The sequence below is a fragment of the Engystomops pustulosus genome, chromosome 9 (assembly GCF_040894005.1).
Source record: "Engystomops pustulosus chromosome 9, aEngPut4.maternal, whole genome shotgun sequence".
In the NCBI taxonomy this organism is placed as follows: domain Eukaryota; kingdom Metazoa; phylum Chordata; class Amphibia; order Anura; family Leptodactylidae; genus Engystomops; species Engystomops pustulosus.
This window is the reverse complement of record NC_092419.1, coordinates 87706338-87721757: the sequence shown is the minus strand read 5'-3', so window position 1 is coordinate 87721757 and position 15420 is coordinate 87706338. Positions and strand designations below refer to the sequence as shown.

Genomic DNA, 15420 nt, shown 5'->3' with positions numbered 1-15420 from the left:
TGGCCATTATTGAAGGACCCCCTTCCCCCTTCTGCTACTAATTCTCTCTGGCTCTGGTTTCACTTGGTGTCCTTAAGTGACTTTCTCCTTTCGTAAAACCCCCAGCGCTATGTTTGCTTTTTAAAACAGGGATGGAATGAGTCCCCTCAGACTGTGCCTGGCCTGAGAAGCTATGAAGGAAAGCTAGTCAGCAATTCCGAGTGTAACATGACGCCTCCCTACTGCTCTATCTCACAGGGGAGGTCCTGGTCGCTCTGTTTAAGGTAATATAATAAAGGGGAAGGGGGCATGAATGGTGGAGTCACTGCGCCGAATTACTGTAGGCATCAATACATTTTTCTAAAATATGCAGCATGTGAAAATACCAACCATTCAAAACCTCCACGACTTTTGAGGAAACATCTCAAGAACATTGGGCCATCAGTTATTTCTGCCTGTAGGTTCTTTTTAATGCCTGGTATTTTAGGTTTGGGTTCTTTACACCTTGCAGCTACGTATGTAGCTTTTCTACCCTTTTCAGGTGCCTCCTCTTCTCTCCATGGATAATATCTCAGCTGCACTGGAAACACATAAACTGTGGAATAGAGATCAGATGGCAAGGAACAAAGTCTTAGTTTGGTGTGACGGAATATCTGATGCAGGAGCCCCCTCTCTTGGCCACAGGTTTAACTGTCGGACATAAACACAAGCGAATGAATGGGACGAGACAGAAATGTAAGTGGAAATAGTGGGTCAAGATTAAAAGGAAGGACACACAACCTCTCCCCATGCACTATTCTGCGCTATTCTGACCTCTTACAGCCCTACCAGCCGCGGGCTAGTCATGATTAAACCAAAAACTTTATAAATGCTGTTGATATGTATTGTCAATTCATCTTCACCTGCTGTTAATGGACCTGTTATACAATATATTTGAATGTTCAAGTTTTGAAAATCAAATAAAATGTGTTATAAAAAATAAAATACCGTATATACTCGTGTATAAGCCGAGTTTTTCAGCACAAAAAATGTGCTGTAAAACCTCACATCGGATTATACACGAGTCAATAAAAAAATAAACATAATACTCAGCCTCCGGCGCACGGATCCTTGGCACGGCTCCCGTTCTTCATCAGCGGCAACACCGCCGCATCATAGTGTGTGCCCGTTGGCAGATCGCATGGACACAACTCTGCCGGCTATTACAGCAAAGAGAAAAAAAGAAGAGGAGCTGCGCTGAGGATCGGGAGACATGCCGAGGATTGGGGGTGAGTGAGTATCCCTGGGGGATATTAAGTTTATTTTATTTTTTTTGTGCTTGGCATACAGGGAGGGCTGGCTGTATACTACACCCTCGACTTATACTCGAGTCAATAGGTTTTCCCAGTTTTTGGTGGTAAAATTCGGGGTCTCGTCTTATACTCGGGTAGGCTTATACTCGAGTATATACGATAATAATAATTTTCACAATTTCTGGTTTTGGCCTATTGTCCACTACCATAAAAAAACATAACAAAAAAAAAAACATGCCCAAGAAGTTATTTGGCTTAAAATTCAACATTGCAACCACTTTTTATTAATAGGAAAAGGGTTTACATTGAGAAAAAATACAGTAAATATTGTAAATTTAAGAAAAAAAAAAAACTACATACCCTTGAGTGGAATAAAAGGAAAAAGATCCAACGGCACCAGCAAAGTCAGTTAAATTGAGATCCATCCTTGTATTGAAAATACAAGTAAAAAACAACAAAAAAGTGATCACATAATAAAAAGGAGACGTCTTTCGGAGAACAGACATACTTACACGCCAACATAAGAAGAGGAGTGAGAGGAGGAGCATCTTCTTGATTAGCATGTGTGACAATATGATCAGGGGGAGGACAACCAGATAAGTAGGAAACAAAAATCACAGTATGAATGAGAAGAATATAATAGCAAATAACAGAAATTGCTATAATATTTTTCTTGTTCATACAGTGAATATTGTTTCACCCATTACCCAGTGCTCCTCCCTCTGATCACATGACTATTGTCACATGTGCTTGTGGAGGAGGTGCTCCTCCTCTTGCTCTTTTTCTTATATTAGCCTCAATTAGGACCTGTTCTCTGTAAAGTCCGAAACGCGTCACCTTTTAATTATTTTATCAATTTTTCTGATGCCGTTGGTTCTTTCTCTTATGTTCCACTCTACAAGTTTGCTTTGGGAAAGGACTAAGTTTTCCATTCAGGCAAAGCGTTTTAAGGGGTGAGCACAGTCTTTTTTTCTCACTTTTATATTTTCAGACATAGATTTAATATTGCTGCAGTTATATTGACACTGAAAATATATCTCTCATGTTTTTCAAGCCACAAGATGAGCAAGCAAAATTCAGAGTGTTAAAACGTTAATAATTGTGAATAATAATTGTGAATAATTAACTCCTATGGAGCCCCTCAGGCTCATTTGCATAATTTTAAAAGCTTTTTTTTTCTTAAAAACCAGGGCATAAGAAGCTCAAAGAAGAGCAGATGCTGTCAGAGGGGGCACACACCAGTATATCAGTGTGCTTGGTTGACAATTCCTGGTCTGGTGACAGATGTCTTTTAAGCCTATCTGCACTTGTTGAGGAAAATCCGCAGAATAATACAGTAGTATTAAAGTGAATATGATTAGGAAAAAGTAATGTAGTAGATTTTTTTTCACTCCGAAAGTGTTGCTCAGTGCTGACAATAAAATAATGACCATGTTACTTTTTGGCTATCTGCACATGTTCTGGATTGACCTTCGGAAAATCCACATGAAAAACAGGATGCAATAGGCAAAGTTTTTTGTGAGTTTTTCATGTGGATTACATGCAGATTTAGTGTTCTTACGTGGATTTTCCGCCTGCGTTTTTATGACCTGTTTTGATCTGACGACATTTCAAGCAAATGTCTGCGGTTTTGTTACAGATTTTCACTCTCCCATAGACTTCAATGCAAAATATACGGAAATATCTGCGAAGATGTACTGGAAAAGTAACACCATAATTATTTTCTTTTCCAAACTGAGAAATAATTTCCAAGTGAAATAAAAATGCATGACTTTTCCCAAATCACATTAATCTTACAGTATTACACTGCAGGCTTTCCGCACCAAAATCTGCATTGAATCCGCAAAATGTGGAGATAGCCTTCATGCATATCCTCGTGGATAATTGCATATGTTATACAGATACATTCTCTATGGGAGAGTGAAAATGTGCATCACATATGCATCAGTTCTACACCATGATGTGGATTTGATGCATATTTTGAAAATTATATTGAAATTACGTCAGATTAGCTGAGACAAGACAGGTAAAAAAAAAAATGTTTGTACAAAATACAAAAACTAAACTTAAAAATTTGAAAAAGCTTACAACCTACATGGGATAATAACAAATGTGTTAATTTGGGAAGATATCATCTTACCCTATAAAGATACAGTAGGACAGTACATCTGTGTCTGCAAGAACTGTTTTGATTTTTCACCTCTTTGCCAATTTTTTATGCCAGATGATACCCCAAAAAGTTTTACATTAGGTCTGCACTAGGGTTTAAGTGAAAGCCTAATCCATTGAAGGGGTTTGCCCATGAAAGAAAATACTCAAAATTTTCAATCCACTTGTGATGTTTACACAATAAAGATTATTTTTAACACCTAACTTTACAATTTTACTCATTTTATTGCTGTTTTAGCTCCCATCACTCAGCAATGGTCAGTAAAAAATTGCATCTGAGCAGACACTTCATAATTCCTCTGGTGCTGTGTGCTGACAATGTGGTAAGATTAGCAGGGTACAAGGTTTATATACACTTTAATTTAGCTTCTGAACATTCACTAGTATCCGACACAGAAAGAGAGATGAGACAGATCACAGGTGAGCGATGATCCATGTGATGCATATTACACATGACATTCTCAGACTACTCACAGCCATAACATACACAACAGCTCTGCTATATGCCTCCCTCCCTTCCCCTGGATAAAGACCTTATCTGTCTGTAGTTTTACCCTCCTCACAAAGCTACTGTTGTTTGCCGGCAGGAAGTCAGTGTGTGGCAGTGGGAGCTCGTCCTGGAATGCCAGGTTGGGGGCTAGAGACAGAGAGCAGCGATCCAGGGTCGGATCCATGGGCAACAAAAATTGTGTACACCAGGGTTGATAGAGACAGGTTGGAATTATATCTGTGAAATGCTGTATTTTTGTTAATAACAGTGCATTCAAGAATTGTTATCCTGAGTATATTTAAGACAATTGTCTTTGTGGGAATACCCCTTTAATTCAATAGAACAGTTGGCGAGTAATGAATTGGGGTTTATCACAGTACTGAAGTGATCTGATGTATGATTACATCCAATACTCTCTGCATAGAAACCCCATAATATTCCCAAACAACACTGGCCTATTGTGCCAACAGAACATCACAGAAAACAAGTCTTACATGCTGCCAAGGAAATTGCACTTCCCTTAACTAAGCCAATGACTACTCCTACAACTTGGTTACCCGTTGTTTTATTGGTTCTCTCCTCACTCTCAAAGTGGTATCCCTCACATTAATGTCCCATTTGTTGAAACAAATCATTTTAAGGGAAACAAAAGAAGGGCATGCACCATTCCATTATGAATAGACGAGGTGCTTTAAGGTTATATAACAAATTAAAGGAAACCTACCATCAAAATGAAGCATGATAAACCAGGGACATTACCCATAGATCCAGGCACCATGACAGTAGTAATCTTCTTCTATTTGTTATCCATGGCCTCCTTAGTTCTAAAATCAACTGTTATAATTATGCGAATGAGCCAGAAGTCTCGTGTGTTACTCCCATCATTGCACCATTTTGCTTCAATTTATAAAGGCAGGATGAAACTTTACCTTATGAACAATGTCTGCTAAATGAAGAATCTTCATGTCTAAGCAACTTATCAAGTGTGCTTGGAGATTTTGTTTGATTGTAGCTTGGGAAGGACCCTACTACTGTATAGTTCTGCAACCGAACAAAACACATTGAAATAAATAGCATTCGTGTTACCTGTGTATAGCTCTGTATCTGTGTATTCATCTACTTTCTTATGATGGAGAATGTAATCTGAAACTTTAGTTCCTATAGCAGCTTGGACGTCAAACCATTCAAGAGCAACCACAGTGCTGGAGGGTTCCATGCCGGGGGAGAGACGGAACCTGCAAAAATGAAATAGAACGTGTTGTAACTAGAGATGAGGGAGTACTAAAATGCTCGAGTGCTCGAGTCGAACTTTTTCCGATGCTCGAGTGCTCGTTTCGAATAACGAACCCCATCGAAGTCAATGGGCGACTCGAGCATTTTTAAGGGGACAAAGGGGACCAATAAAATGTCATTTTATTGAGAAATAAGGAAGTCAGTCCTGTTTCTTCGTTTTTTTTATTCAATGGAATATTCGTGGAACTTCAAAAAGGAGAATGACCCGTGTTAAACATCGGCAAAGTGTTCTTCACACATATTGGGGCAGATTTACTTACCCGGTCCGTTCGCGATCCAGCCGCGCGTTCTCTGCGGTGGATTCGGGTCCGGCCGGGATTCACTAAGGTAGTTCCTCTGACGTCCACCAGGTGGCGCTGCGGCGCTGAAGAGCATCGGAACGCACTCAAATACACCGGCCTATCCTGGATGAAGGTAAGTGCATGCTCCGCGACACTTTCGTTTTTTTAAATGCGGCGGTTTTTCCAAATCCGTCAGGTTTCCGTTCAGCCACGCCCCCCGATTTCCGTCGCGTGCATGCCAGCGCCGAACCGCCAAAATCCGATCGCGTGCGCCAAAATGCCTGGGCAATACGGGGAAAATCGGCGCAAATCGGAAATATTCGGGTAACACGACGGGAAAACGCGAATCGGGCCCTTAGTAAATGACCCCCATTGTTCTTCACATACTATTGTATAGAACACCTTTCTGTACTCATGTCTTCTGATAAGTTAGCAGATGTATAGATACATCTGCAATGTGTTCTTCCCTGTGTTCTTCACTAAAATGATCCTTAAGTGAAAGCTTGTTCTCGAGCAGGCGAAATACTCGTCCGAGCATTTTGAGCCGTTTCGAGTACGCTAACACTAATACGAGTATACTCGCTCATCTCAAAATTAATGGTAAACTGAAGGGATGATGCTCAATTACTAAATCTCCACAAATGTCACATGGATGTTCACAGAAACTATTCACAGTCAATGGGGCACATTTACTTACCCGGCCCATTCGCGATCCAGCGGCGCGTTCTCTGCACAGGATTCGGGTCCGGCTGGGATTTAAGATGGTAGTTCCTCCGCCGTCCACCAGGTGGCGCCGAAAATAATCTTAACGCCCCGGAATGCACCATCCCATAGAAGGTGAAGGTGAGCGCTCCCCAAGCGACACATTTTCGGTTTTTAAATGCGGCGGTTTTTCCGAATACGTCGGGTTTTCGTTCGGCCACGCCCCCCCGATTTCTGTCGCGCGCATGCCGGCCCCGATGCGCCACAATCCGATCGCGTGCGCCAAAAACCCGGGGCAATTCATGTACAAGCGGCGCAAATCGGAAATGTTCGGGTAACACGTCGGGAAAACGCGAATCGGGCCCTTAGTAAATGACCCCCAATATGTCATATATACTATTAGAATGGAAACCCTGATGGACAAGTATCGAGAGTATTGTGACAGTCACTAAATTGAATAACTAGAACTTACACAGGTGATGGAAGAGGACTGCAGTTTGGTAATCCATTCTCATCAAAAGCCGTGAGATCACATCGACACCAATCGTCTATGACTTCCCCTTTTCCTGAACACCAATATAAGCTCATAAATGCATTTTTCAACGCCTGCAAAAAGAAAGATGATTATTATTAAAGAGTATCAAATTGTGACATTCATTTAGAACCTTGATGAATGAAGTCAAACGACGAGCAACTAAAAATGGAGCATCTTTTGGGAACAGCACATTTGTGCATTACCATATACAGGCGGTCCCCAACTTAAGGACACCCAACTTACAGATGACCCCTGTTACAGATGGACCTCTCTGCCCACTGTGACCTTTGGTGAAGCTCTCTAGATACTTTATTTAGCTGTAAGGTGTCTGTAATGAAGCTTTATTGATAATCCTGGTTCCTATGACAGCAAAACATTTTAAAAATCCAATTCTCCATTGATTCACAAATCTAAATATACCTGTCCCAATTTACATACAGATTCAACTTAAGTACAAACTTAAAGGACCTATCTTGTATATAACCTGGGTTTGGCTCATATGCCGGTCCTTTATAAAAGGTGGAATCCAATGTAAAAATAACGCAACCTACAATGACATGATGTGTATTTATAATTTGTACTACAAATCAATATATGCTTCAGATTTCAAAAACCATCCACAATGATGTACAGCAATACACTCCACATTCTGGGACAGAAAATCCCTATATGTAAATCACTAAAAGTAAACATGCCCTCAAAGAGATATTTCCAGTAAAGACACACCGACCAATCACAGGACAGGGGATATGTGTATGATTGCTTGGCCCTCCAGCAATCACATGATCTTAAATCCCTTAAAGTGCACAGTATGAGTTCTCCATTCACTTGTATGGGACTTCTGCTAAGGGAATATCCTAGAGCTCCATTGAAGCTAATGGGACTGCCTTAAGTTCTATTGCTGTCTCCTATTCACAGGACAGGGGATAATATTATGACTGCAGGGGGTCCGACTGTTCTCACTAAATGATGGGGTGGGTGGTCAAGCAGATGTCTCTGAGAATGCCAGAAATTGAAATGTTCCGTGCTCTCTATCTCAGTCAATCCCATAGACAATGAATGGAGTGTAAGAATCTTATGCTCCATCATTTTATGAGAACAGGACCCAGTGTTCTCATGAGCTGCAGGGGTCCATTCTCGTGACTGGCGGAGGTCCCAGCAATAGGACTTCCCAGTGATCAGATTGTATTGCTTTAACCTGTGGACACTTGGGACTACCCCTTTATTAGAGGACAGGGTCAAACATAAGGGGATAACGCTGAAACTTGGGGCTACCCCCTTAATATAGCACAAGGTTGACCATGAGTACCAGTGCCCATTTTGAAAAGTAAACATCAGGACTTCCTTTCACACTCTGTTCTGATGCTGTTATGTTTAGTGCTGATAAAGTTTGATTTTATCATGTGGTAGAGACCACGCAACCCCAACCATCATGTGATGGAGGTGGCATATTTTAGATAGTGGCACTTTAATTCTGGTTTTCACCAGAGCCTGCCGCAAAGTGGGTTCGACTTGCTGTGTCGAGGTACCACAAGGTTGTTCCACAGGTGCGGCTTGGTTTGTGGTGGCAGCCAAGGCGAGGTACACAGACATTGGGCAAGGACGTAGTCGGGGACAGGCAGGAGGTCAGGACATTCAGGAATGGTGCAACAGGTCAGGAAAGACAGAACAGAATCAGAGTCAAATACGGTACCGGGATCACAAGAGGATATCACAGAAAGAATGCAGGGCATCAGGGAACAAGCTTTTTCAACGGCACTAGGCACGAAGATCCGGCAGGGAGAGGCTGTTTTAAATAGGATTCTGGGTAAGGACAGCGGCAATTAACGGTGCTCTGGTCCTTTAAATCATTTGAAGCCGGCGCGCGCCCTAGGAGACTGGGACGCGCGTGCACGGTCGAGGACCCCGAAACAGGAGCGAGGATGGGTGAATAGCTGAAGTGGTGCACGGGGGCACACGGAGAGGCACAAGCACCCATGACGTGAGGTCTATTTGCTGTACGATGTGAGTAAGGGAATGATCATATTTTGACTTTTGCTAAGCATTATTTCCTCAGGACTTGTAAGCCTCGATTCTGGTTGTAGGTCTCAATGTGTGGACCCCCAGCAATCAGACACTTGTCCACTATTCTGTAGATAGATACACATCTTTAGTGGTAAAACCCTTTTATGATAAAGATAAAAGATTTTATAATTCATCCATTCTCCCTCTCTTTACTTTGAGACAGGATCCTGCCCTACAAAATCCTACACGACAGCTGATCAAACTATAAGTGCATTAAAATAAACTATTTAAAGAGCACATCCTCCTTCAATTAATATACATGTCATTAACATTTCATTTGTAGTAGATGAAATATTTAACTCGTGTGCTTTTATATGTCATTTGTAATATTTATGTACAACATTGCAATCATTTACTATTACATAAATCACTAGGAGACAGCCAGGGTATTCATTCATTGTAGATATCAATCTAGGTAACTTGCCAACTGTACTCAATGGGCAGAAAAACTAGGTTTAGTTTCCACTCTGATTCTACTGCTTTATAAACACAGATATGGGCTGCAAGACATTTCTCATCTGTAAGCTAAAAGCAGCATTCCTTATCTAATGAATACTTCATATTCTACTCACACATACAGAGGCAAATTGCATTTATAGGGAAACTGGATGGAATTATCTCACCAACCACATCAAAGTCCACACCTATTCCCAAACACAGGTTGTGCCATTCAAATCTATTAAAATGTGGATGGTGATCTTGTCATTTAAAGTGGTTGTCAACCCTTGTTCACATGATATTTTGGGACCTTTGAACGGATCATAAACATTCTATAAAGGTCAAAAACAAATGAAGTCACCACTCAACACTAACCCTTTAAAGGGGTGGATCCAAGTTTAAAACTTATCCCCTATTTGCAGGATAGCTCACTATCTCATTGGTGAGGATTCTCGACAATGGGTGCTCACATGCACCATCCTCTGACTGTGAGTGCTGGAGTTAGCCGAGTTCCTGCCGCTCCACCCATTAGTGAGAATGTGACGCCTTATTCCCGTGATCGGTGGGGATCCCAACAGTCAGACCCTTATCGTTCAGTATGTTATGCCTATCCTGTTTTATTCAAATTCTCGTCTAAGTCCGCATCCAGTTGCTGGTGGTTTGCATATCCATAAAAAATGATTACCTTTGCTCTATAATAAAATGTAGCATGTAATATAATTTGTATAGCGCTGTGAAATTTGATGGTGCAATATAAATAAAGATAAATATTATAGTATTCTGAGTAGATGTAAAAAGATGAAAAAAGTAAATCTTTTGGTGGATTTTTACCTCTCGTGTAGCATTATCCTGTATAAGGTTGTATAGGGGAGTGATCCGGTTAATTTCTAGGAGCACAGGGATGGGGCTGACTTGTTCCTTGCCGGCTCTTCGGCACAAATGGCAGCTGGATGGACAGCGACCCTTCTCTTCGCAATGGATTTCCACTCCCATGATTAGCTGGTCATCAGACAACATCTGTGCCGTCAGCAAACCTGAGAGGTAAGTGATGAACGGCATGGACTTCAGTTCTTTCTTGCTGCCCAATTCTGTGGTTTCTACAAAGAATAATAGAGAACTTATGAAGGGCATAAATACACAGTATACAAATACATATGCCTTGACAGCCTCCTATCAGAAACACTGGCACCATATGGTTGGGGGGCCACATTCTAAATCATTTATGTATATAGGCCCATTGAGAACTATTTCACATCAACTACAGTATCTATATAATTATGCATTCCTATAACCCAGTGCTAGTAAGTGCCCAACCTACAACTAGAACACATATATTTTTCGCAAACTGCCAAATGGCAATCTAAGCAGTAACTTATTACAAGCTCCAGACTCGAATTCTAGCCAAAAAACAAAATAACGTTATTCTTTCTCTTATACACCCCAATCAATCGGGATTTATGCCTTGCGGGTCCACCCAAGATAACATCAGATGGGTGCGGGAGGTAACATAGATAGGCCAATACAAGGAAGATTGGCCATTTCTCATGGGTTGTCTACAAAATTGTAAATTCAGCCCCTGTTTCTGCCACTGGTTGTCTATTCTGTATCAATCCCTCAAGAGTAAGTTACTGATTAATTATCTCCGGAATTCCCCACAGAGGCACCCGGCAAGGTAGTCCTCTATCACCTCTGCTCTTTGCATTGGTGATCCTCGCACTTAAACTTTGTAGCGACTCCATTTATATAGGTACATCCACTGGCCCCAGGGAGGACTGTATGGGTTGTATGCAGATGATACTGTTCCTCTCTGACCCTTCTTCTTTCTTACCGAGAGCCATTACTTTTATTGATGAATTTGGTTCTTTCTGAGGTCCCCAGGTGACCTGGACTAAATCAGTTTACATGCCACTGCACCAAGGACCCGCTCGCATGTCAGGACTAAAAGTGGCCACCTCTTTCAAATATTTAGGAATATCATATCTCAGCTCCACCAGTATTCACTACTTCAGATTACTGAACCAATAATGACATTTGCAGAAGGAAATTCAATGCCTGGACCCCCCTGCCCCCCCCCCCCCTCACTCTGCAGTTCCTATTCCCAAAAAGTTCTTGGAACTGTTGGTCCAAACTTAGTCCGGTGGCCCTCCAAGACTTTTAATTGTACTACCTAGCAAGACAGGGACCAGGAGAGGAAAGAATGTGGTTGTTTGAGATCCATGAATGGTAAGTAATCTGTTGGCTGTAAGGAGGAGAGTGCAGACTATCAGGATGTGAATACAACCTTTCTCTTGATCAGGGGCGTAACTTGAGGGGGTGTAGAGGTTGCAATCACACTCGGGTCCAAGAGGTTTAGGGGGCCCTTATGGTGTCACTTTCCCATATGAGAAGGCTATTACTATAAACCATACATTATAGTCGGGGGCCTGGCACAGACTTTGCACTGGGGCCCACCAGCTTCTAGTTACGCCACTGCTCTTGATACATTATAATTCTCTTTTACAAATACTCGTTCAGTATGAACTACTTCTGTCAGTTAGTTATGTGTTGAGGAGTAGTAAGGGAGGAAAGTCCTCGTTCTAGTAGTTTGTCTCTCATAAATCATTACAAATATATCAATTTAAGGAAAACTCCTTACGACTCGGATAGGTGACAGACTTATATTCAGACCTGCACTGTCCGTTAATTCAGTGAATTGATCAAATAATAAAAAAGGGTTAAAATAATATGCAATTTATGTACGAAAATATGGAAACAAAATGAGTACAGGTCAATCCTCCTGCATTAGTAACGCTAAGGTCATAGGTTGAACGCGGACCTTCTGTCCATGTAGTGTTCTGCTGCCATCTACTGGTGGGACATGGAACAGTCACCCTATGTTACGGCTTCCTTTCAATTACAATTTTACAGCAAAACTATAAATAGGAATCACAGAAAAATAAAAAATAATAATAAATAAGATTACACACATCTGGCCTCTCTGCTCAGAGCCTTTATTTCATCCAACTCTCCCTGATTTCACAAATCACTTTATATATCCACAAAATCTGTCCCAACGTGAGCCTCAAACCGTCTCTACCTAACTGTCTAGACCAATTTTCTCTTATTTCTATGAATTATTCCTTAAAGAGGATTTCTACCCTTGTATAAAAGGCAGACATAGTCCTCAGTAGCGCCTGAAATGTGGAAGATACACTATGAACCGAGTTGTCTGCTTCGTACTGTGCTTGACTAATGGGGGAGGAAACCCGAAACTAGAAAAAGTGTCTAAAAGGTCAGTAAAAAGTTAGACGAGACTAGAGTGAAAACTAATTAATTGAATAATACATGGTGCAGGGCCCGAAGGGTATTGTATCATTGTATTCCTAGAACCTTGCTAGAACTGAGAGTCCTGTCCCTCCCTTCAGGGCCTGCATAAGGTATACCATATATACTTGAGTATAAGCCGAGACCAGGGCCGGATTAAGGGTGGTGGGGGCCCCCGGGCGCAAACTGGTGGGGGCCCTTCCAACAATGTTTTTGGAGGTATATAGCCTGCCAGCGCCGGGTAGTATGTAGCCTGCCAGCCCTCTGTAGTATATAGCCTGCCAGACCCCTGTAGTATATAGCCTGCCAGACCCCTGTAGTATATAGCCTGCCAAACCCCCTTAGTATATAGCCTGCCAGCCCCCTGTAGTGTACAGCCACTAGCCCCCTGTAGACTTTAGCCTACAGTCCCCTGTAGAAAATGGCGATCTCGGCAATCTCCCCCAGTGAAGGCAGCTGTGTCTCACTAGACCCCTATGTGTGTTGCGGGCGGCCACTGGCCGTTGCGCATTGCACACAGAGACAGTCAGCGACTCAGCAACTCTGTTGGAGACTGGGGGGGGGGCCCGGGGCTCCAGCCCCATGAACCCCTCCTTTAATCCGGCCCTGGCCGAGACCCCTATTTTTACCACAGAAAACTGAAAAAAAAAAAAACCTATTGACTCGAGTATAAGCCGAGGGTGGGAAATGCATTGGTTACAGCCTCACCCCTCCGTATATAGCCAGCAGCCCCCCAGTAGTATACAGCCAGCCCCCCAGTAGTATATAGCCAGCCAGCCCCTGCCCCCCAGTATATGGCCTGCCAGCCCCTCTGCCCCAGTATATAGGCTGCCAGCCCCTGTGCCCCAATATAAAAACAGCAGCCCCTGTGCCCCAGTATATAACCAGCAGCCCCTACGCCCCAGTATATAACCAGAAGCCTCTGTGCCCCAGTATATAGCCAACCCCCTGAATCCACTCCCCACCCCTTTATACATCTGGCCCCCCGTCCCGTTATGCAGCGGCTCTCGCACCCTGTTATACATCTGGCCCCCCACCCCGTTATGCAGCCGCTTTCCCCCCTATAAGCCAAGTTTGGGTATATATGGTATTTCACTTTGGGAGATTTATCCTTACGCAACCTCTGTGCGATAGTTATATGACTGCGTTTGGAGTTCCACTGTTTTTTAAATTTATTAAAGTAACTTTCATAATTCTCTCTGGGATTTATTTTTAAGTAATTGCAACAGCCCATACGCCAAGAGGGGAGGGGAGGGTCCTTGCGACTTTTTGCGATTATTTAAAAAATGTGAATCATGAATCTGGCTTTGCATGACGTTGCACTAGCAGTGGTTCTATGTTTAAAGGACATCTATCATTTGTTTTCATGCATTGCATACCACACATACCTTGAGAATGTTGTAGCTACACTGATGCAGAAACATATCTTGTTTAATCCCTGAGCTGAGTGGTTTTGCTCTACACTTTAAAGAAAATCTGACATCAAAATCTAGAATGATAAACCAGGGACACTTACTCATAGATCCAGTCACCATGACTGTTATAATCTTCAAAGATATTTGTTATCCATGGTCTCCTTCCTTCTAACACCAACTTTTATAATTATGTTAATAAGCCTAAAGGGCTCTTGAGGAAGAGCCCCTCTGTGTTGTAGCTTCACAGGCTGTTACAGTGTGCAGGGCACTTCCCCCTTCTCACTGTTTGCTGAACTTTCCTCTGCTGCAGTGATATTACATCACAGGAGGGGGGAGACAGTGTAACAGCCTCAGCAGCACTTAGGGGCTCTGTTAACACCCCCTGGAGCCCTTCCTGCTCATTAGCATAATTTTCAAAGTTGATTTTATATGAAAGGAGACCATGGATCACAAATATAAGAAGTTTACCGCAGTCACTATGCCTAGATCGATGAGTAAGATGGTAGATTTCCTTTCATGCAGATTTCAGTCTCTGAGTACAGTACAACACAGGTTATTTGGCCTTTGGAAAACAATAACACGGATGAAAAAAATGTTGCAGACCTTCGCAGATTAAAATTCCTTAAGAAAACACTGCAGATATTACCAACTATATTATAATGTAATCAAAACTACATGTTACCAAGACATGTTAATATAAAATCAGCGCATAATCATGTCCTATTGTGATGTATTTTTAATAATCTTGTCCTATTGTGATGTTTTTTTAATATTGCTTAAAAAAGTTAAGGAAAACGGAGCGTGAAGAAAGAAAAGGAGGACATCTTCACCTTCCCAAGTCATGTATGCATGCTCCAGACCTCACATCCTAATTTAGGGTAGTATTTAGGTTGCCATGGCAATAAATATCCAAAATATCTCGCACACCAGCGCGCATTACGGAAAATCAGCAAGCAGCTGGACTCATGTCATGTCCTTAGGATTTCTCAGCATAAGGCTTGATAATAAAGCCTGGTAGTCACTGGCGATGTAACGTATGTATAATAATCATTTCTCATTGCTGCTTATCGCATGTGGTCATCCTGATCCGTGTCCTCCTCAATGTCCAAATGTCAGGACATAGAATCCAAAGTCTATTTAGAAGTCGTTCTGCGAGCTCCGGATCCGTCAGACTCTGCAGAGTGAATTCATATTTCTTTTGTCTGATTAAAGGTTACGTGTTACACCATCAAATGATTTCTCATATTGCCATCAATGTACTAAATAGATTTTTTTTCTTCTAGATTGTGTTTGTCACTGTGACCTGAGGAACATGTAGAAATAGTTGATTATCCGGGTTTGCGCTTGATTTGCGTAGACGCGGGTCGATGGTGCTTGCTAAATTACATGGATTCTTCAACTACACATGCATCCCACAATCAGCGTATCCAGCATGCGAATGCCGGAATTCATAGTATCA

General features: G+C 42.0%; 1 protein-coding gene across 1 annotated transcript in view; it reads right to left on the bottom strand.

Moving 5' to 3' along the window:
* The window catches only part of ASTN2 (astrotactin 2), a 377384-nt gene that overhangs the window by 43941 nt on the left and 318023 nt on the right, over positions 1–15420 (bottom strand). Inside the window, exons 16-18 of the mRNA XM_072124956.1 lie at positions 10075–10340; positions 6679–6812; positions 5017–5165 (exon numbers count right to left, since the gene is read on the bottom strand). Coding sequence (XP_071981057.1) covers positions 5017–5165; positions 6679–6812; positions 10075–10340 — 549 coding nt within the window. The remainder of the gene's footprint in view (positions 1–5016; positions 5166–6678; positions 6813–10074; positions 10341–15420) is intronic.